This window comes from Podarcis tiliguerta, assembly GCF_965153285.1.
Source record: "Podarcis tiliguerta genome assembly, chromosome: Z".
Classification (NCBI taxonomy): Eukaryota; Metazoa; Chordata; class Lepidosauria; order Squamata; family Lacertidae; genus Podarcis; species Podarcis tiliguerta.
This window is the reverse complement of record NC_139553.1, coordinates 3,159,609-3,182,701: the sequence shown is the minus strand read 5'-3', so window position 1 is coordinate 3,182,701 and position 23,093 is coordinate 3,159,609. Positions and strand designations below refer to the sequence as shown.

The following is a 23,093-nucleotide window of genomic DNA, read 5'->3' as shown; positions in this document are numbered from 1 at the left end:
CCTCAGACTCCCCAGTCCCCACCTCTGACAGGTGGGCACTCAAGCGCCAGTCAAGGGAGGAGCAGGGTGTTCTTCACACTCTGCGCCTCGCCCTCTGCCCACCAGCTGATGACACTCAGATGCGGACAGAGCACAGAGGTTGCTCATCATCCTCCAAGCCCTGCTCCCGCCTGGCAGCAGCAGTGGTAGGATTTAGGGGAGCATGGAGGGTGAAGAGTACCCTCCGCACCCCACCTGTCAGCGCCGGGGACACTCATCCAGTCTCTGCCGCTGACAGGGGGATGGGGCGCTGAGGGTGCCCTGTTCCAGGCCCTGACCAGTAGTGGCCTCCGTTCCTGCCGGGGGGGGGGGGGCCCTACACACATACCGGGTACTGGGGGGGGGGGCGCTACACCCCTGGCTGCACCCAAGGGTACACTAAAGGAGATTGCAGGTGTAATCTCAGAGTCTTTGCCTATGATCTTTGGGACTTCTTGGAGAACAGGTGAGGCCCCTGCAGACTAGAGGCAGGCAAATATTGCCCTCATTTTCAAAAAGGGAGAAGAAGACCTGGATAACTATCAACCAGTGAGCTTGACATCAATACCAGAAAAGGTCCTTGAACAGATAATTCAACATTTGGTCTGTGAGCACTTAGAAAACGATGATTTTCTAAGCATGGGATGCTTTTCAACATGGGTTTCTCAAAACCAATTTCAAGCCAGACGATTCCCATTTCTTTTTTTGATGGAGTGACAAACTTGGTGGATCAGGGGAATGCTGTGTACATAGTGTATCTTGATTTCAAAATCTTGATTTTGACAAAGTCCCCCATGATATCCTTGCAAGGAAGCTGGTAAAATGTGGGGTGCACGAGGTACTTGTTAGGTGGATTCATAGCTGGTTTACTGACCAAACCCAAACCACTATTAGTGGTTCCTTGAGGGAGTTGGGTTTGTTTAACCTGGAGAAGATAAGACTGGGAGGAGGTATGATGGCCATCTTCAAATATCTTAAGGGCTATCAGATGGAATATGGAGGGAAACAAGCTCATTTTACTGCTCTGGAGAGTAGCACTCAAACCAATGGCTTCAGGTTACAAGAAAAGAGATTCTGACTAAACATCTGGAAAAACTTTCTGACAGTAAGAGGTGTTAGACAGTGGAACGGTGTCCCTCAGGAAGTTGTGGGCTCTCCTTCCTTGGAGGTTTTTAAGCAGAGGTTGGGTGGCCATCTGTTATTGATGCTTTAGCTGAGATTCCTGCATTGCAGGGGGTTGGACTAGATGACCCCGGGGGTCCCTTCCAACTCTACAATTCTATGATTCTAAGTGCTAGCTCCACACCCTGTTAGGGTGAAAGCACTTGTAGCTGAGTCCCATCATGTTAAGTATAATGGTTTAATGGACACTGAAATGGAAAATGCCTGTTACGTATTTTGCTGAAGGTTTACCGTATTTTTCGTTCTATAAGACACACCTTTTCCTTCCTAAAAAGTAAGGGGAAATGTGTGTGCATCTTATGGAGCGAATGCAGCCTGCGTAGCTATCGCTGAAGCCAGAACAGCAGGAGGGATTGCTGCTCAGCTATCCCTCTTGCTGTTCTGGCTTCTGGGATTCAGAATATTTTTCCCTTGTTTTCCTCCTCCAAAAACTAGGTGCAGTAATAAATGTTGGAAATGTCAGGAAAAAGAGGGAACATTTTATCATATGTGGTGGGAATGCAAGAAAGTGAAAGGTTTCTGGGAAATGATTTATAATGAGATGAAGAAAATGTTGAAATATACTTTTATTAAGAAACCAGAAGCATTTCTATTAGGAATATTAGGGAATGAAATTAAAAAGAATGATGTGAAATTATTTAGGTATGCAGTGACAGCAGCAAGAATTTTGATGGCCCAGAAATGGAAACAGGAAGAAATGCCGACTAGGGAAGAATGGAGAATGAAACTGATGGAATATGCAGAAATGAACAAATTGACGGGAAAAATCCGGAACCAACGCGATCAGAGATTCACCGAGGACTGGAATAAATTTACAGAGTATATCAAAAATGTATGGGAGGAGCAACTAACGCTTGTAGGTTTTCAAGAAGCTTTGTGAAAATGATTGACTGAAATGTTGCTTGAAAGATATGATAAGATTAAGATTGTTAAAGTGCAATATAATTTAAGAAATGTGAGTAATAGTGATAATGAGGGAAGTCTAAAAGATGTATATGTTAGAGGTGGATGTTAAATATGGATGGAATGTATATTGGAAATTGAATAAAAATTAATTATAAAAAACAAAAACAAAAGTAGGTGCATCTTATGGTCTGGTGCATCTTATAGAGCGAAAAATACGGAACTGGAAAATTCCATTGCTTCAGCTGAGATTCCTGCATTGGTTGGGCTGGATGACCTTTGGGGTCCCTTCTATGGTTCTATGATTCTAAGCCCACAGCACCAAATCCTTAAGGTTTCCAGGTGAGACATTCTCCCCTCACACCTCTGCAGCCACAGTGTAGGATCTCGTCCCCACCCCCACCCCGCCACACCACGGTGCCCTCCTCCCGGGGTGGGGAACACGCAAGGTCTCTCACGTGTTACAAACCTTGCAGACTGACGTTATCAGGGTCTTGCGGGTTATCAAACAACGGAGAGTAATCCCCATAGAACTCCGAATAAGCCCCACCTTCATCGCCTCTCACAGAGCCGGCTGAGGACAACGACTGCAGTGACGTCTGAGACTGGGTGAGCTGGGAGCAGGACCGCAGGTTCCCCTGGTCTGCCTCAGGCTTCTCGAGAGTCTCTGCCCCTAGGAGGAGTTCCCCGTTAGCCTCAGCCTTGGGGCCCAGTTGCGAGTCGGGCAGAGGGAAGCTATCCTTTTGGGACTCTTTCACATCTGTAAGGGATGGAGAAAGAGTGACGGTTATTTATTCAGTGCAGTCACAGAAGAATGCCCCGAGAGGCTTTCAAGACAACAGCTCGCTTCCCCCCCACCCTTAAGAGACAAAATTTGTTCTGATGGATTACCAACCAAAAAAGCTCAGATTACAGCAGAGTAGTGGAAAACAGGGTTTGGTTTGAGCCCAACAGTACGTACATAGTCAATTTTATGAGCTACAGTTCAGTAACCTCTTTATTTGGTTTTACAGTTTGTTCAAAATGAGCAGGTTCCTTTTTCTTAAACCTTTCTTAAGTTCACAAAGTAATTGAAATACTTTACAACAAAGCAAAGCAAAGCATCAGGTGGAGACTTGCTATTACAGCTCCACAGGATGTGTTTGGATGTGACATTGAAACATGAAGAGGTTCAGTCTAAAGCCAGATAAGAAAATAAGATTAATGTTCTCACAGTGGAACGTTCTCCCTCGGGAGGTTGTGTCCTTTCTTGGAGGTTTTTAAGCAGAGGTTTGGAGGCCATCTGTCATGGACGCATTAGTTGAGATTTTGCATTGCAGGGGGTTGGATGAGATGACCCCCAGGCCAGGGTCCATTCCAACTCTACAATTCTATGATTCTTACCAACATCACTGTTCTCCAGAGACTGGTCTTCCTCTGAGACCTTGAGGAAAACCTCTTCCAGGGTAGTGTCCATCAGCCCAAAACTGGTCAGGTCTAGGTCATCCAAACTGTGCTCCAGGTGCTAAAGAAACAGAATAGGAGGAAACCAGAGGGGAGTCAACACAGGTGTGTCCATCTAACCTCTACTAGACACCACGCACTGCTAACTGTCAAAATATTCTGCATCAGCCAAGAGCATCCTTCTTTGAGCACACCACCCAGGTACAAGGTTTCCGTGTCAAAGCCTCATGGTATGATGTTATTGGTGGAACACCTGTCCTGTTGGGATGGGCAAAATGAAGTTACACATTCATTTATTTAGTAGATTCGTATCCTGCTTTTCAACTAGAGTCTTCCAAAGCAGCTAACTACATTTAGGAAAAATGCAACAGATACGTCAGGCACCACACTTTCACAAAGCTGCCATCAGATGCTCGTTTCCACATGCAATATGGTAGCAGTTGGCTCTGCAGAAAGAGGAGAAAGCCTGACTGGAGCAGGCCCTGATCTTGCCTTCCTCGTTCTTTAGACAACGCACAACTACCTTTTGGAATTCCCAGCTACAAGATGTGCTGATAAGCCACTGATTTAAAGGGTACTGCTAGCAGTGCTTTTTCTTCTTCTGGGGGTACTTGAGGGTACACAGTACTGGCACCCCCCATGTTAAAGGTGTGACACTCTAACAACTTCATGGTGAGAACTGGTACCTTTTTTCTATAAAAAAAAGCACTGAGTGCTAAAAAAACAAAACAAAAAAAAATCACGGATGAGAAGGCTATCCATGGCTCCTAGTCATGATAGCTATAGAGATATTCCACATTCAGAGCCAGTCTACCTCTGAGTTTCAGTTACTGGGGAGAGTAACAGAGGGGATGAGCTATTGCCCATGACCTAATTATTGGGTTCACATAGGCAGCTTGTAAAACAGTTCACAAAAAGAATAAAACATCTATTTGAAACATTCAAAAAATAATTAAAATCACTGATACTCTAAAAACCGCATTAAAACACATGTCAATGTTCTACATATTTGGGTAGACTTGCCTAAACAAAAGGTGTCAGTGAGTGCCAAAAACAAGTACAGTGGAGGAGTCTGCCTGATGTCAACAGGCAGGGAGTTCCGAAGTGTGTGGGTGCTGCCACACTAAAAGATCAATTTCTTGCAAGTGTGGAAGGAATATTATGTGGGAACTGTAACGGTGCTGGTTCTGCAAATGGAAGTGGTTGAGTGGGCATGGGGCGAGGCAATCTCGAAGGCATGTCACAGCGCAGGAATACGGAGATCAGTCACCTTCACCGTATGTACTCTTTTCGGTTCCTACTAAAAACATTCTTGTTAAAATAAGCCTACCCAGATGTTTAGAAAGTTGAGGTGAGTTTAATTCTGTTTCTAGTCTACTGTTTTAACTTTTTGAAAGCTTTGATTTATACCAGTTAATCTTTCTCATTGATAATTTTATTATCTTTAAAAAAATGCTTTGAGGGGCGCTTTTTTTGTTTGTTTTTGCAATCAAACGGCGTCTAGGTTTTATGCAATAAGCAAACAAGAAAACCAACAAACAATCCATTATTGTTCTAAAACATTTCTTAAATGCCTACCAAACAACCGCCCAGGCCTTTGAGGGTATGAGGGTGTGACTACAGATCCAAAATTTAAACCAAACCCTATGTGCCCCAATTTAAAGATGTCTGCAAATGGGACATGAAGGCTGGCAACATTAATCCCCCCCCCCCCCATATAGGAGTCACTTGCAAACGACCGCAGTGTCTGGAGACAATCAGGTCGTGCACCCACAGCAGTGTCCAGAGGAGGAATGACAGCTGGGAGGAACACAGAAAGAATAAATTCCCGGGTGCACCTGCAGCAGCACAACTGGACGCCTTCCTTTGCCCCAGCTGCAACAAAACATGTCTCTTCCATATCGGTCTCCACAGCCACAGCAGGCGCTGTAACTCTTCAACAGTTTGACTTCACCCCCAAAGGCGCACTCCTCCATTGTCTCATGAGACAGATGGATGCCAGACAACCAGTCCTGTCCACCCCCCTTTTGTTTATTCGCCTGGTACCTGGAAGAGCCTTTCGAAGCAGCCCTTCTTGACTGCTTCACTGGGGAGGATGTAGGAGAGCTCTGTGTTGGTGTTAGAGATGAGGAGGCAGGAAGCAACATACTTCTTGATGAACTGTGTGACTCGTGCTTCGGAGCAAGGGCTGATGGAAGACTGGCAGGGAGAGCTGTGGGTCTGCCCAGAGTCTAAACAAAGAGGAGGGGGCGGGGGAGAAGGAGAAAAAGATTCATTGTTTATTTGCTGTCACCTTATATCAGTTTACAACCAGGAACATTAACAAAAATACACATATGCCTATCATAAGCATGTAAAGCCATTGTGGCTAGTAGTCATTCATAACATTGCTCTCCTCCATGAATTTGTCCAATTCTCTTTTAAAGCCATCCAAGTTGGTGGCCACAGTGGCGTAGCGTGGGTTGTCAGCACCCGGGGCAAGGCAAGTAATTTGCGCCCCCTAACCCGGGGCAAGGCAAGTAATTTGCGCCCCCCCGCTGCACTGTCCCTCCTCCAGATAGTCCCTCGCTCTCTCTCCGCACCGCACCGCACCGCACGCCTGGCACCCTCCCCTCCACAGTGGGCGGCGACCCGGCGGCTCGGATCGGATTCGCACAGCCAGCACTGCAGTGAGAGAGAGTGAGTGAGCCAGGTAGGGGCAGAGAGCTGCGAGTGCGAGCGCCCCCCCCCAGATGTTGTGCCCGGTGCGGCTGGCCCCCCCTGTACCCACCACGCTACGCCACTGGGTGGCCATCACTGTCCCCTGCAGGAGGGAGGTTACACAGTTTATAACAATGTGCTGCATGAATAAGTACTTTCCTCCGACATGAATGGTCTAACATTCAACCTCATTTGATGTCCACAAGTTCTAGTGTCATGAGGGAGGGAGAAAAGCTCTCTACTCACTTTCTCTAATGAAAACGGCTGTATCAAAAAACACTGTCACCTGCACTGTGGTTGACCCTGAAGCAGAGTGACCATAAGAGACTCAGCAGAGCAGCAAGGGAGGGAGTGTTTGATGGGATGTATTAGGCCTTTCCTAGCCCCTCGACAGAAACTACAGTAGAAATGGACATGCTAGTTGTCACAAGGGCAGCAGCCATTGGGTTTTTACTGCATCTTCCATATAATCAATTAAACCTGGCCAAAGAGGAAGGCTTCCTATACAGTGGTACCTCGCAAGACGAAAGAGTTTTTTGTTTTTTGAGTTGCTTCGTAAGATGAATTTCCCTATGGGCTTGCTTCGCAAGACGAAAACGTCTTGTGCCTTTTTCTTAAAACCGTCAATGCATTCCTATGGGAAACCGTGCTTCGCAAGATGAAAAATTCACAAGACGAAAAAACTCGCAGAACGAATTAATTTCGTCTTGCGAGGCACCACTGTATTTAGGGATAGTTAACCATCCCAAGTATGGCTTTCCACCAAGTATGGGTTGGTGGGCCCAGAATAGTTGTGGAGTGTCACCCAATAAAAAACTGATGGCATATAAAACCAGGAAAGATAAAAACAAGTACTTCCTCACACAACACAGAAAAGCCTTATGGGATTTGCGTGGTCCAATAAAGACCTAAATTTAAGGTGGCTTTAAGTGGAAACTAGACAAAGATATGGGACAGGAAGATGAGGAGGAGCTTATCAACAACCACTAATGCAAACTGCTATATGGAACCTCCACGTACAGGGGCAGTCTGCACCAGAGTATTAGAAACTGAGCACAAACAAACAAGGGTGGTCAGAGTCAAATTGCTCTTTAAACAAAGAACAGTTGTCTGGTCCTGGAGCCCCTGAAACCACGACGCCCAACACTGACCAGCATTGGCTCGGGCGTCCGACTGCTTCTTAACGACGGTAAGCTTATACCCGTCACCGTAGGTGCTCTTCAGAAAGAGGGGGGACCCACAGCACTTCAGCTTCCCATGAGAGATGATAGCGATGCGGTCACCCAGGAGGTCAGCCTCATCCATGTGGTGCGTGGACAGGAGGATAGTCCTTCCTGTGGGAAAAGGGTGAGGGTTAGGTAAAGGGGCTGTCACAGAGGCACGAAGGGCAGGGCAACAGCCCCTCACAAAAGGACACATTACTTAACCACAATGTTCTGGGGAAAGAATCATCTGCATCATGCACTCACCTTCACTGGAGATTTTTAAGCAGAGGCTGGACGGCCATCTGTCAGGGATGTTTTAGCTGAGAGTCCTAAATTGCACGGGGTTGGACTAGGTGACCCTCAGGGTCCCTTCCAACTCTAAGATTGACTCTAAGATCCTTATTGACACAAAGATGAACTAGTTGTCCACCCCAAGGCTCACATTCACACTGTGCATTTAAAGCAGTGCCAAACCGCTTTGCAGTGTTGGCTCCCCCCCCCCCCCCATTCCAGAAAGGTCAGCCGAACTGAAACAAGGGAAGGCAAAATAACAACAACAACAACAACTATTATTATTATTATTATTATTATTATTATTATTTATACCCCGCCCTCCCTGTCCAGAGCCGGGCTCTGGCTAACACCAGTAAAATTACAATAAAAACATAATGGGGGATGGGGAAAACAAAACAATTTAAAATACAGGTTAAAATGCAATTTAAAATGCAGCCTCACTTTAAAAGTAGCCCATGGATCAAAACCGTAAGGGGAAGGAAACATAAGGGTCAGACTGAGTCCAAACCAAAGGCCAGGCGGAACAGCTGTCTTGCAGGCCCTGCAGAAAGATGTCAAGTCCTGCAGGACCCTAGTCTCTTGTGACAGAGCGTTCCACCAAGTCGGGGCCAGTACTGAAAAGGCCCTGGCCCTAGTTTAAACCAATCTAACCACCTTGTGACTTGGGACCTCCAAAGTGTTGTCATTTGTGGACCTTAAGGTCCTCCGCGGGGCGTACCAGGAGAGGCGGTCCTGTAGGTATGTGGGTCCTAGGCCGCATAGGGCTTTAAACGATGTGGGTTGGTAGCTGGTGCACCCTGTCAAGCCCCACCAGAGTGAGGCATTTATCTCGCTTACCTTGTTTGTATTTGAGGATGAGGTCCCAAATAGCTCTCCGTGCATAGGGGTCCACGCCAGCAGTGGGCTCGTCCAAGATGACAGCCCGGGACCCTCCGACAAAGGCGATGGCCACCGACAGCTTCCTCTTCATCCCTCCTGACAGCGTCTGCACCAGGGAGTGGCACTTGTGGGTCAGTTCCAGGTCTTCAATCATCCTGGAGGAACACAATGACATGGGTGGGTGGTTTAGTCTTCCAAAGTCCGACCCTAGAACTTTGTGGGCTCCTCCACAAGGGGATGAGAGGAGGATAGCATTCCCTTTGACCCTCTCCCAAACACTGGCCTCCCCTCTCTCCAGCCCAAAGTATGATTAATTGCGCCTACCCCCAACCTGGTTTGTGTCTCCCCGCCCCTTAACCTGGTGTTTCAGACTACCAAAATGGCCACCCTAACTGGCTGGTGGGAATGGCACACCAAAACATCTGCGTCGTCATCAAGGGCACTGGGTTGGGGCAGGCAGGATTAATGTCTGGGGTTGTACAAATAATACTATTGGAAACCTGAGGATGAGGTTAACCACATGCACACCATTTCTGAATTCTGGGTGCATGTGCAGGTCTTCAACCCCAATCTACATAGCCATGTGACATTGCCCCTGCCAGCCATTGGGGTTCCCTCCCCTGCCAAGGTCGATTGCTATACATGAGATAGAATCATAGAACTGCAGAGTTGGAAGGGATCCCAAGGGTCATCTAGTCTGTTATAGGAATTCTATTTTTATATATATATATATAATTTTTATTCAGTTTACAAATAAAACAAATTAATACAATTCATACAATTTTTAAAACCATTCTCACTTTTTGACTTTCCTCAACTTGGCTGGTACTCCTTCCCTTCTTAATTTCCCGCACATTTCTTAATTCTCATCTAATTTGTAAATTAAATCTTATTTCACTCCAATTTAAATCTTTCATTTTTACAAAGCTTCATTGAAAGTTACAAGCGTTATTTGTTTTTCACTTAAATTATGCATATATTGTTATAGGAATTCAAAGGTCCATATATATATATCCCATTACACACTCCCTCCCTTACTGCTCTGCTGAATCTCTTAGGCTCGCTCTGCTGCAATTAGCCAATCCCAGAGCAAGTGGCAATGTTTTTGGATACAGCCATTATCATTAGACCATCCATGATTGCCACACACACACACACACACAAACTGCTTAGCATTATTATCATTTTTAGTTGAATTCATGTGCAATTTTTATTAAATATTAATTGCTATAAAATGTTATAATGGTCTGTTGACTGCAGAGGAAGTGTCTGGTGCGGAGGAGGGGGATGGGCTGAGCCTGCCTACTTGTCCATCTCCTTGCGTATCTCCTCTTCTGCCATGCCCTTGAGCTGCGAGTAGAACCACAGGTGCTCCTCCACAGTCAGCTTGTCAAAAAGCACGTTGTGCTGCGGGCACATGCCCAGGTTCTTCCGGATCTCATCCATCTCCGTCCGGATGTCGTGGCCGTAAATGGTAGCCGAGCCAGAGGTTGGAGGGAAGAGGCCTGTCAGGATGGACCTAAGAGGGGAGGGAGGGAGAGACGTCATAAGCCACACCCACCTACTGCCCATCAACACAGAGAGGCAAAGAGAAGGGGCCACAAGGCGATTCATTTCATTTCATTGTATTTGATAAATTAGGCTGGCTCTCTCCTTGCTGTCCTTCTGCCAGCAGGTGAAGACCTTTTTATTTCAACAGGCCTTTGGGAGGTGCCTGGAAAGGGCTACTGCTGTTAATATTGTTGTTATTATTGATGTTTGCATGTCATGGACTGGTTAGATGCAGGAGTGGTGGAAGGAACCATTAGAGGTTACTGTCCACACACTTTTGCTGCACAGATACTGGTGGTTAGGTAAAACCTCTTTTAAACTTCCCGGAATCTTCCCGGAAGCAGTGGACAATAACAAAAGTTGTTCTAAAGATGACTCACAAACTCTTGTGAAGTCTCGGTCAAGAGCTGTTATTCCCAGACCGGGTACAAGCAAAGATATTTTTGAGGGTTAAAATAAACAGCAATTAGTCGTAAATTACAAGAACAGTCCTTCAACAGATTTTACAGGCAGCACTCTTTCGTCAGACATCAGGTGTCTGCAAAAATGAAGCTGAGTGGTCTTCTTCTTATTGGCACTTCCAGCTGATGCTAATTAGGCTCAGAGTGCCACTCCCATATGTAGAGGAAAACTCTGGAACCCTTTCTACTTGTTTCTAGCAGAATGATTCCCTAATAGGAACCAGCTGGGGAACCACCAGAGGAAGGCTTAGAGCCCAGGGATTGGTGGTAGGACAACAATGAGTGGTCATAGGGAGAAAAAAGAGGGGAGGGCAAGTATTGGAAGCTGAAGGGGTAACAGGGTTTAGTGAGAGGTGAGAGTCTGTGGCAGAGAGGAGTCCAGAATCAGAGGCAGAAGCTGAAGCAGGAGAAGAGGGCGGCCAAGGGGCAGAGATGAGCCACGCTGGTGAAGGGTCTCTGGAGGAGAAAGATAATCGGGGCAGTTTCCTTTCTCACTGGCAGAATCTGCCCAGATTTAGCAAGGTATCTGATGGACTCTGCCCCCTCCCCGCCGCTCGGCCCCTGCCATCCTGCCGTTTTGTGATTTTGGTGCCCACCAAAACCCAAGCTGACTCACTTACATGGTTGTGGTCTTGCCAGCTCCGTTGTGGCCCAGGAAAGAGACCACTTGGTTCTCGTAGAGGTAGAGGCTCAGCTTGTTCAAAGCCAACTTCTTGTCTGTCTTGTAGATCTTGGTCAGTTTGTCCACACAAACCACCAGTGGAAGGTGGGTCGGCTCCTCCTCAATCCCACGAGTCTCGTCTGCATGCAAAGCCAAAACGTTGGTGTCTGTGCTGGTTAGTAGCCAGCATGCCACAAAACACAGAGTGCTAAGACCACCCCAACATGAGTTGCAAGCTTGCAAATAGAAACTACAAAAAAACAAAACACTAGCCTATGAAGATGCTGGTACAGTACGATCACATTTTATGCAGTGGTTATGTTTCAGGAATGATATGTATATTGAAAAACACATATACTCAAAGCCCCCTGCCCTGGAACCACCCCTGAGCGAGCATCCTTACTTTTTGAAGCTTTTGAGCTCTCCACTTTGCTTATTTGGGCAAGGCCCACTCAGCACATGGGCTCTTGCGAGATCCGAGTTTCTGTAAAATCTTCCAGAACTGGTGTGCTGAGAGGACCTTGCTTTATAAGCAAGGTGGAGAGCTTAAGAGCTCTTTAGCGCCAGGTTTCCCTGGGATGGAAATGGTTTTTAAGTTCTCTGCACACATTTGGCTTCTGCAATTTCAACTGATGGGCCTTCAACCATGCAAGTTAAATTGCATAAGCTGAGGTTGTGATTGTACTGTATTCTATGTTTCCACGCTGTCCCCAGACATCCAATGGGGCAGTTCTGCTTCTCTGTCTCACCCAGCCTCCTGTTCTCCATGGCACAAGCTTGGTCTTCCTCCATGACGCTCAGGCGGGTGGTTCGTGACCAGGGCCATGTCCACTCCCATGTCTCTGTGCGCCCATTTCCCAGCCAGTAGGATTTCTGAAAGGGGAAGTACCAGGGCCTGGGAAGTCCATACATTCCTATAGGGAAGGAAGAAGAATTGGCATGAAACTGGAGCTAGGATTGGGGCAGAAACTGTGTGCTGCAGAATGATATGGAGATGTGACCAGAATAGGACTGGAGAAGAACCAGGTTCAAACCCCCTCTCAGCTGTGAAGCTCACTGGATGATTTTGGGTCAGCCTAACCTACCTCACATGGGACACGGGTGGCGCTGTGGGTTAAACCACAGAGCCTAGGGCTTGCTGATCAGAAGGTCGGCAGTTCAAATCCCTGCAACGGGGTGAGCTCCCGTTGCTCGGTCCCTGCTCCTGCCCACCTAGCAGTTCGAAAGCACGTCCAAGTGCAAGTAGATAAATAGGTACTGCTCCAGCGGGAAGGTAAACGGCGTTTCTGTGTACTGCTCTGGTTCGCCAGAAGTGGCTTAGTCATGCTGGCCACATGACCCAGAAGCTGTACGCCGGCTCTCTTGGCCAATAAAGCGAGATGAGCGCCGCAACCCCAGAGTCGGCCACGACTGGACCTAATGGTCAGGGGTCCCTTTACCTTTAACCTACCTCACAGGATTGTTGTGTGGGGGGAAAATGGGATGGTGGGGCCCAAGCACACCTTTTTGAGCTCCTTGGGGGGGAAATGGTGGAGGGCAAATGCAATAAAACGGGATGAACAGAGGAAGATTGGAAAGTGAGCCTGTACGTTAGCCTAAGTCAGTTGCATTAGGAGACTGACAGATCTCAACCCTCCTCTCAGCAGGAGACTAGGCAACCCAGCAAAACCGGGTCTCCCCACCCCTCACCCCCGCACATACCTGGGTGCACAGCCTCAATGTACCATGTCAGCACCCCATAGACTACGGCGTCAATGATCAACATCATCATGGAAAGGAGAAGGTTGAAGTCATCCCCCTCCACGGGCGACTGGCTGAAGGTGTGCCACTGGATGCCCACACCAGCCACCTCGTAGAGGGCGAAGTACTTAGAGCCCAGACCAAAGGCAGTGGTGGACATCAGAGACTGGAAGAGAACAGGGGAGGGAAGAGGGAGAAGAGACAAAGAGATGCTGCAGGGTTTTATTGGATTAAATATTTACATGCTGCTTTCCCAACAACTAAATGGAGCTCATAGTAACTCATAACAATTAATGAGTTAGGGGGCACCCGCTAAGCCAGGATATATGATGTGCTAGGCTGCACCCACGCTATAGTCAGAATTCTGCACCAGCACTGAAAACTGAAATGTGGAAGCCAGCATAAATCATGCAAATGTCTGCATAATTAATCCTCCTCTTTATGCTTCTGGAGAGGGAGTAAAGAGGTCGCTGAAGTCCACCCTGGCCTGGAATTTTTGGAAATACAGATCAGTCCCACTCTTCAGCAGGTTTCAGCAGCAGTTGCCACAGAGATTTCAATCTCACCATCGTAAGAGTTAGAAAACCAATTAAAAAGAATATGATGGCAAAGCTGTTCTCAAGAAACAAAATAACTGGGGCCAGCATCAAAATCTGATTGAAGGTCAGGTTTGGAAAACAGGACAGTAATTCCTTAAGAAACAAGGAAGCTGACCAGGAACAAACAACTGTATACTCCCCCCCCCAAAAAAAATAATTGTCTGAATTGGAAGATGTCCTGCATTGCAAACAATGGCCTGCGAATCTAGCCAGCAACTAGAAAGGCACTCTCAGAACATATGGGGCTGTCAGGCATAAATATGTGTGCCTCACTTTCCCTTCCCCTGGTTGCCTGGCAGCAAGTTACATGACCACAGATGCTATCACCATCGCCACCACCCCTATCTGGGAGGCTACCACATCAGCTACTCACAGCAATGCACTTCTCAAATGCGGTAATCTTGTCATGCGCCACCTCTTCCCGGATGGCGACATACATGTAAGGGACGTAGCTGAGAAAGTAGATGATGCCGCCACAGGCCGAAGCCAGCTTGGCTTTGGAATACAGTACTGACACCAGGAAGCTGAGGGAAGAAAGAGATGGGCATGCAACACAAATCTGCATTCTCCCACTGAAGGGGGGAAATGGCAAGCGAACAGTCTCAGGGATGGCTCACCAGCCACAGAAGCTGAGCCAAGCCATCCGAACGGGTGGCAAAGCTGCGCCCCTGTTCCAGCACCCTGCGTGGCACAGCAGAGCACCTGAGACTGCTGAGGCTGGCCTCAAAAGGAAGTGAGGCTGGGCCTTTGCTGGATCTCATCATGTGCCCCAGGGGCGTAACTATGGCTTGGTCAGGTTGGTCCTGGGAAATCATGCCTCTCCCCTCTGGCTCGGTGTGGCCAGGAGTCAGCCCACCTGAATGTCCGCGCACTCTCTGGGCCAATCCTCTGCTGCTCTGGGTGGGTGGGCGACACATGCAGGCCCCTCTGGCGAAGGAGTAAGGTGGGGGGGTACTGATATATCTCATTGCCAAGGGTGCAAGGGAGCCTAGGTACACCTCTGAGATGTCTCAAGGAAGATACCACGGATTCTACTTTTAGAAAGGATGCCCAAGACAGTAGAAAGGGACTCTCCACCTGCATGCCCAGGTTAAGGGGCCTGACTGGAGTTGCCTAGCTGAAATCCTGGAGCTCCTGTCACCCACTTGAGGCACCAGCCCTGCCTCTCCATAGTGGCCACGCCGGGACGTAACAAACCCATGGGGTGAATTCAAGACATGGATAAATTTGTGCAATTAAAATTTAAAAGTTAAAAGCTACTTGTGCGAATTGTGTGTGTGTGTGTGTGTGTGTACGTACACACACACACACACACAGAGAGAGAGAGAGAGAGAGAGAGAGAAAGAGAGAGAGAGAGAGAAAGAGAATATATACACACACATTCACATATTACAGTGGTGCCTCGCAAGGCGAAATTAATTCGTTCTGCGAGTTTTTTCGTTCTACGAGTTTTTTCGTTTTGCGAAGCACCACTGTGTATTGACGGTTTCCCATAGGAATGCATTGGCGAAGCAAGCCCATAGGGAAATTCATCTTGTGAAGCAACTCAGAAAACGAAAAACTCTTTTGTCTTGCGAGTTTTTCGTCTTCCGAGGCATTCGTCTTGCGAGGTACCACTGTATGTCAAAGGGCTGTATGAAGATCTCTGAAGCATAGTTTCTTAAACTATCAGCAGCCCTGATCAGCCTCACCAGGGTTACAGGGTTGAGAACAAGTGTGGCGTGCTGGGAGGGGCCTCGTTCTTATTGAGGTGCCTGGACCACATCACTTTTTGACTGTGCATGGGACTTTCATGCCTAAAAGCTTCTTCATACCTCATAAGAAAAACCACACCTGCCTATAGAAAACTAGCATATCACCTTCTCCCTAGTCTGCTAGTTTTTAAATGCATAGGGATTTTTATTATTAAGGCCAGAAGAGTGGTAGAAGAAACACGTCCAGCATCAAGCGAGGCAGAAAAACGACTTGAGCCCCCAAGGTAGGGGAGGAGCCCACATCTGGTCATTTTTCGGCCTCCTTCAAGCAAGTGGTAGAAAACGACCAGCCTGGTCATGTCCCATTGCCCACTTGAGAAACGCAACTGTGAATCAGGAAGCCTCCTGTTCAAATCTATTTTTCACCCTCCGCCTCTGCTTTCCTTCCCTCCCTTAACTCACCAGAACATGATGGTGGCCACAGCATAGATGGCAAGGAAGAGCCAAATTATGAAGACGTCACTGTGCATCAGAACCTTCCCATACTTGAGAATGGCAGTCAGCGCCGTGACTGAGATGGAAAGCTGGACAAACCCTGTGATAAACCAGGCCACCCAATGAACCGCGTTGTTCAGCCCCATCATCTTCATCACCTGTGAGGAAGAAAGGTCACAGCGTCAGCCCCAGAGGGCAGCTTCCATGGCCCCTAGATAGGAGCCACGGCCACCATTTATCTTCCTTTCCTGTTTAGTGAAACACAGCATGTACTGCGCACACGCAATATGTGTGCAATACCAGAGCAGTTATTTTTTGCAATATTGGTATTTAACTGAATTTATTATAATTTGGATTTTTGCTTTATTATTCTGCTTAGGCATTCTAATTCTTGCATGCCACTTTCTGAACCTTCCAGTTATGTGGCAGCAGGCATGTATATTCACCACCAGGGAGCGCTGATTCCACATCAACCTGCATGGCGTGAGTGGTTAAGAGGGTTGGGATTAGGACCTGGCAGACCAGGATTCAAATTCCTGCTTAATCTTGAAGTTTGCTGGGTGACCCTGAGCCAATCACTCTCTCATCAGCCTAATCTACTTCACAGAGTTGCTGTGAAGATAATATGGGGACAGAACCTTGTATGCCACCTTGAACTCCTTGGAAGAGAGTTGAGATATATAACTATTCATTTATTACAGTTATATGTAATAAAGAGACTTAAGAAACAGAAAAACAGCAAGAAAAAGATGATAAATAACCGCACAACAGATAAACACGCAACTCCCATGGTGGCTTTAAGTACCGTATTTTTTGCTCTATAAGACTCACTTTTTCCCTCCTAAAAAGTAAGGGGAAATGTGTGTGCGTCTTATGGAGCGAATGCAGGCTGCACAGCTATCCCAGAAGCCAGAACAGCAAGAGGGATTGCTGCTTTCACTGCACAACGATCCCTCTTGGTGTTCTGGCTTCTGAGATTCAGAATATTTTTTTCTTGTTTTCCTCCTCCAAAAACTAGGTGCGTCTTGTAGTCTGGTGCGTCTTATAGAGTGAAAAATACGGTAGTTTTGTTTGCTTGGTTGTTTTAAAGCCTAGGAGAATAAGAAGGTTTTTGCTGGATGCCGAAGTGAGATTAGAGTAGGTGCCACATGAGAGCATTTGAAGAAGGAAGACTCTCTCCTCACGAAGGAGGCAGAGCCACACTTAGGCTAGCAGCTCTGTTTAACCTCAGTCCCTCAGATAGGTAATATGGGAATAGTAGTACTGACCAGGGCTGCTGCAGCAACAGACATGTAACATCTGTGAAGCAAGTGCTGAGTGCTGCTATCACCAGCGAGGCATCCCTGACTTTCTCAGCCAGGAGGAAGCAAGATTTGTAAGCCACAGCATTGCATTTGCAGCTCAGTCTTGTTCTGCCACCCCAAGGGAAATGCTGTCTAGAAATCCTAATCTAGGCCATTAACCTACCATTTGTTATACTGACCACCTGCGTCCGTGTCTGCCACCTCCCCCTTCTTGGTCTCACCTAATTTTCTCTTCCAGTGGCTGAGCTCAGCAGTTCGTTAGCAGGAGACGGGATGTTCTGCTGGAGCACAGCTGAGTTGGCATTTGCCATAAAAATAGGACATATATACTGCAAAAACAAACCAGCCTCGATGGATGCTTTCACTGCCAGCCACAGGGAACCTGCTTGAACTTACTGCTCCAAGAGTTATTTGGGGGCACTGACAGTGGCTTGAAAACAGGGGTGCAGGGTTTCTGAGGCCCATCAGCTGCTGTTGGGCTCCCATCCCCACCCCTTGCATGCATGGCCAATGGTCAGGGATGAAGGAAGACGATGAAGGACCCCTGGTACCCGCCCTCCCTGGTTCAGAAGATGAGAGTCCTGCCAAATATGCTTCTCCAGAGACAAGAGTGGGAGGAGGGCCCACACTGCAAAGAGCAATCCTTCCAAACTGCCCCTGGGAAAAGCAACAACCTACTACTGTCTCTCTGTAGCCCAAGGCTCCCACAATTTCACAGGTCTGTTTAGATGGTGCTATTTATTCTGCTGTCTTAAGTTGCAGGATTTCTTTTTTTCTTTCTTAAAAAAACACATCCTTATGAGAAAACCACTTTCATGTTAACATTAAAGCTCAAAAGGAGGTTTGGACAACAGCCCGGATTGGAAGGATTAAAGATTTGGGAGTTGCTGCATCATCAAACTTCAGAAACTTTAGATAAAAGAGTTGGATAACAGCCTGGATTGGAATGGAGCTGGCAAAAAGACAGTTGAAAAAAGATATATATACAAATAAAGCTGTACTCGATGGATGAAAGGATATATGGTGTCTGACATGATTGAGAATCATAGAGACGGAGAACTTTAAAGCGTTAAAATCGAGATGTGGAAAACATGGAAACAATGAGGAGAGGCAGGGCTGAGATTTGGCGATATGCTTCAAGGTCCAGACTATGGGAAGCCCTGAAAAATTAATAATTATAATTTGAATGATAATTTGGTCTTTTTTAATTTAGTTTTTTATTTTAATTGGATTACGATTTGATATGTTAACTGGATGTTTTTATTGGAAAACTAATAAAAATGATTTAACAACAACAACACAAAAGTACTTAACAACAGATCCTCCTTTATTAAGGAATCGGCCTAAAATTTTATGCCCTCTCTTCTTCCTCTTTCTTGCAATCTTTTAAGCTTAGGTGTTATCTAAGGATAAGCAACTGCCCAAGAGAGTGGTATTGCTAACACCCAGGATAAGGAAGAGAGAAGCTGCTTGCAGGTGGGTTTTGGCACAGGCTGTGACATTCTTGCAGGCAAGGGTCCTGGTAGAGAGGTGGGCCTGGTGCTGAAGAATAGGTCAGGGAGAAAGACAGAGATGCTCAGAATGATTTTAGTGCCAGGAACCAGGCCTGGAAACTCAGTCGGGGCAGCGGGAGGGAGGGCAGGGGATTCCATTTGCTCAGTCAGCCAAGGCTGTTACTGGCTAATTTGGGAGTTGTTATCTATTCTTCTGCATCCCTGATGGAAGCCAAAAGGAAGCAAGTCCACTTTGGCTAAAGCCAACTGTGGGGATCTGATGCAGTTTAACCCGTGTCCACACAAAAACAAGCATTTTGGGGACTGGTTTCCTCAGAAGCATCCAAAGTAATTTTGTGCCCTGTGGATTTCTCAGCCCTTGATGTGTTTATTGAATGCCTAAATAAGATTGGCTATTGATGAGAAGATAACTCATAGCTTAGAAGTGATTCATGAAATGGGAAAATATGGACAGGTTTTAAGCAATATGGTGGCCATTTATTCAATATACAAATGAAACTGTATAAACTCTCCCAAGCATCTTTGAAGAAAACGCTATCCTGAAGAGTACATCTTGAATTATATTCTTCTCTCGGAACAACTATCTGTGATGGATAAGGAAAAGCCTTTGTGCTGGTCCTGGGACATTATATGCTGGACATGTGGATTGATAACAATAGTTTATATGATACCTGTGGAGGGGGATGTTATACATGTTTTTTTATATTGGAGCAGATAGGAAATAGCACAACAGCTGAGCAGGATCAGACCAAAACACTCACTGAGCCTAGCACGCAGCTTTCCACACTGGCCAGCCAGATGCCACCTGGAAGACCACAAGGAGGGAGTGAAGGCAACTGCCCGCAGCATCTGGTGGCCAAAGGTAGACTGCTTCTGAACATGTAAGCTCAATATTAGCCGCTACGGCTACCACTGGGGCCAGGCCCTGGCAAAGGGCACAGCCCACCCACCAGAGAGACAAGCTCCGTTGGGCTTACCTCTTTCAAGCGGTGCTCCTTCTCTGCCACAATATGCTGAATCATCATTGCCACTGAGTAAACCCAGGAGATGACCATGCAGAGGGGCATCATGTGCTCAATGACGAACAGAAAGCTGCAGGGAGGAAAAGGAAGGGGAAAAGTAACTTACCACAGGTTTAGCCAACTGGGTGCCTTCCAGCTTCCCTGGGGCTACTGGGAGTTGCTGTCCAAAACTTTTGGAGGGCACCAGGCTGGTAAAGCCTGACACATAAAAGCAGGAAAAGGGTCCTCAAGGTATCCTGTTGGTCAAGGAAATTCTGCCTCCTTCCCTACAGACCCCTCAGGTGCTAAGATTGGCAGTAAGGGCCCTCTTGGTTTTTGCACTCCCCTCTGAATTTTGAGGCCAGCGGTCGGTCAGGAGACGGTCTTCTCTGTAGCAGTTCCTAATCTGTGGAAGTCTCACTCCATGGAGGTGCATCTGGAACCTTCATTGCACAGCTTCTGGAGAATGCGGAAGATGCATCTCTTTACCCTGGCCTTTGATATTTGAGGGTGCCTATTTTTAGAACCTACCTTATTTTGGTGATTGTGAGCTGTTTTAAACTGTTTCTAATATTGTGTTTTAGTGTTATAGCCCACCCTGGGACCTTAAGGTGAAGGGCAGTTTAATAATAGTAATAATAATAATAATAATAATAATAATAATAATAATAATAGCAGCAGGAAAGCTATAGTCAAGCTAGCAGGAGCAGCTTATGACTGTGCCCTCAGGGCAACACAGCCTCCTGACTCAAAGTTTCTCCCAAAGTTAGGAAGAAGGTCAGGCTGCAGTTTGACCTTAGGATAAGAGGACCTCTAGCATCACCCTTGCAACTTCATCCCAGTGCTGTAAGAAGAGAGGGACCCTCATACCTTGACAGCGAGAGTATGAGACATTTATGACATTGTTTCCAACATTATTGTTCAACCACTGGACCCAAACTTTGCTTTGGCCCTTCTGCCAATAGAGGGCGATCTGGACCATTCCCCTTGTACATACAGAACCAAATATTCAGCGATCACACACCGACACACACACCCTGCCCTGGAAAGACCAAAAAGCCATCTCTGATGGGATGGCAAGGGGGAAGTTTGAGATTTGACTCTTTCTGAGCACTTATCACAACACAGGCGAGTTGTTAAGAGGCCAGAATAAACACAAAACAGAACAAAACGGACTTCTCTGTCTCTCTTGCTCACACACACACAACACACTTCTAAGGACTCACTCATCGCGGGTGTAGCACGGGTATGGAAACATCTGCACGTAGTTTCCGGGTTCAACCACGTCGTGGCCCACGAAGGTGTTGATGATGGCTCGCTCCATCATATCTAGCGAGGGAGAGAGAAAGGCCCCAAATATCTGTCACCCACTTTGCTCACGGCACCTCTCGGCTGTCACCTCATACCAGCCATGCTTAAGACATGGAAAAGGTCCTGGCACCCAGGGGATTCAGGCAGGGAGACCAGAGGGCTTTGCTCTGCTCTAGACCACCATTGTGGCCACTTGGCCAGGGGGCAGGAGCTGCTGGTCTGCTGGCTCTTCAGCCACACCACTGCAGATGGCTAGTGGGCAATATTGCAAGGAGGGGCTCAGTTGGGACCAGGTGGTGTCAAGGGGCCAATGCAGCTTCACCTGACCCTCTGCATTTGCCTCTTGAGGCTGTGGTCCAACCATCACATAAACTTGACCACATCCAAAAATCTTGTGTTTTCTGTTTTGCCATTTCCAACGTGGTTACTTCTGCTGCTGACAAAAGCAGTCTGTACTGCAGCTGGCCCAGAGAAGTGGACTGCCTCTTCGAGGTGCAAAGTACAAAGCAAAGGTTCAGTGAGCCATTGCCTCCTGTTGATTTATAGTCAGCAGCGGAGGTCCTGTTGGTGGTCCTGCCACTGGGCGTTTTCAGGTTGCCAATGATCCATGGCAGGGCCTTCTTGGTGGTGGCTCCCTGTTTCTGAAATGCCCTCCCAAGTGAGTCTGTCACTTCAGGAAAAACCTAAAAAATCTGTGTTGAGTCGGGCATTTGATGTCCAAAAGGTTTGCTCCTGGCAACCCTGAAATTATTAGCTGCAAGGAGGGGAAGAATACCTATGTACGTCATCTTGAACTCCCTACGAGAAAATTGTGGGCTATAAATGCAATAATAAATAAATAAGTTCTTAAGCTATATTTTATCAGTGATGGGCTTGCTGCCCTGAGACCTCCTTTGGGAGGAAGGGTGAGATATAAATCGCCACCATCACCTTGCAGCCGCATGCACAGGGCATATGATCTAATGAGAAGCTGCCTTGCTTGAGGACAGAGGAGGGAACGGGTCACATGTCTGTGGCCCAAGGATGGATGGGAATGGGAAACAGGGAGGCTGGGAATGTGCTCACCCTGGATCCAGACAAAGCCGTAAAGGAAGTAGAAACGGCCCCCAGTGTTTGGGCCAGGCCGCCAATAGGCCCGGCGGATCTCGTTGGTCTTTTCCGTGAAGCTGGAATTTTGCCGGATCTTGTACATGACGTGAGGAGGGAGAGTTCCGTCCTTGTTTGTTTGGAAGATCACACCTTTATTGGGGGCGGGGGTGGGGGTGACAGGACAGAAAAGAATGCATAATAAGAGCCACGAAAACCAGCAGTGATACATCTGACCAGACTAATATAATAATAATAATAAAAAAATTGTACAGTGGTGCCTCGCAAGACGGACCCGTTCCGCGAGTCTCTTCGTCTAGCAGTTTTTTTGTCTTGCAAAGCAACCCTATTAGCGGATTAGCGCTATTAGCGGCTATTAAAGGCTTAAGGGATTAGCGGATTAGCTGCTAAAAGGCTATTAGCAGCTTAGTGCCTTAGAAAAAGGGGAGCGAAAAAAAATTGCAGGAACTTGCAAGACATTTTTGTCTTGCGAAGCAAGCCCATAAGAAATTCGTTTTGCGAAGCACCTCCAAAACGGAAAACCCTTTCGTCTAGCGGGTTTTCCGTCTTGCAAGGCATTCGTCTTGCGGGGCACCACTGTATTTATACCCCGCCCTCCCCAGCCAGAGCCGGGCTCAGGGTGGCTAACACCAATAAAATCACAGTAAAAACATAATGTGGGGGGGAGAGGGGAAAAAACCTATTTAAAATACAGGTTAAAATGCAATTTAAAATGCAGCCTCATTTCAAAGTAGCCAATAAATCAAGACCATAAGGGGAGGGAAACATAAGGGTCAGACCGAGTCCAAACCAAAGGCCAGGCGGAACAGCTCTGTCTTGCAGGCCCTGCGGAAAGATGTCAAGTCCCGCAGGGCCCTGGTCTCTTGTGACAGAGCATTCCACCAAGTCGGGGCCATTGCTGAAAAGGCCCTGGCCCTAGTTGAGACCAATCTAACCTCCTTGAGGCTTGGGACCTCCAAAGTATTGTTATTTGTGGACCTTAAGGTCCTCCGCGGGGCATATCAGGAGAGGCGGTCCTGTAGGTACGTGGG

General features: G+C 47.2%; 1 protein-coding gene across 2 annotated transcripts in view; it reads right to left on the bottom strand.

Annotated features, from left to right (window-relative positions):
• The window catches only part of ABCA2 (ATP binding cassette subfamily A member 2), a 102,374-nt gene that overhangs the window by 26,752 nt on the left and 52,529 nt on the right, over positions 1–23,093 (bottom strand). The window contains exons 15-28 of one of the 2 annotated variants that reach the window (XM_083422800.1): positions 22,021–22,194; positions 20,871–20,973; positions 19,621–19,735; positions 15,793–15,983; positions 14,010–14,160; positions 12,999–13,203; positions 12,047–12,211; positions 11,257–11,437; positions 9,931–10,143; positions 8,583–8,779; positions 7,398–7,580; positions 5,593–5,777; positions 3,487–3,607; positions 2,573–2,863 (exon numbers count right to left, since the gene is read on the bottom strand). In XM_083422800.1, the coding sequence (XP_083278926.1) occupies positions 2,573–2,863; positions 3,487–3,607; positions 5,593–5,777; positions 7,398–7,580; positions 8,583–8,779; positions 9,931–10,143; positions 11,257–11,437; positions 12,047–12,211; positions 12,999–13,203; positions 14,010–14,160; positions 15,793–15,983; positions 19,621–19,735; positions 20,871–20,973; positions 22,021–22,194 (2,475 nt within the window). The remainder of the gene's footprint in view (positions 1–2,572; positions 2,864–3,486; positions 3,608–5,592; positions 5,778–7,397; positions 7,581–8,582; positions 8,780–9,930; positions 10,144–11,256; positions 11,438–12,046; positions 12,212–12,998; positions 13,204–14,009; positions 14,161–15,792; positions 15,984–19,620; positions 19,736–20,870; positions 20,974–22,020; positions 22,195–23,093) is intronic. The other variant, XM_083422801.1, reaches the window with a different exon arrangement.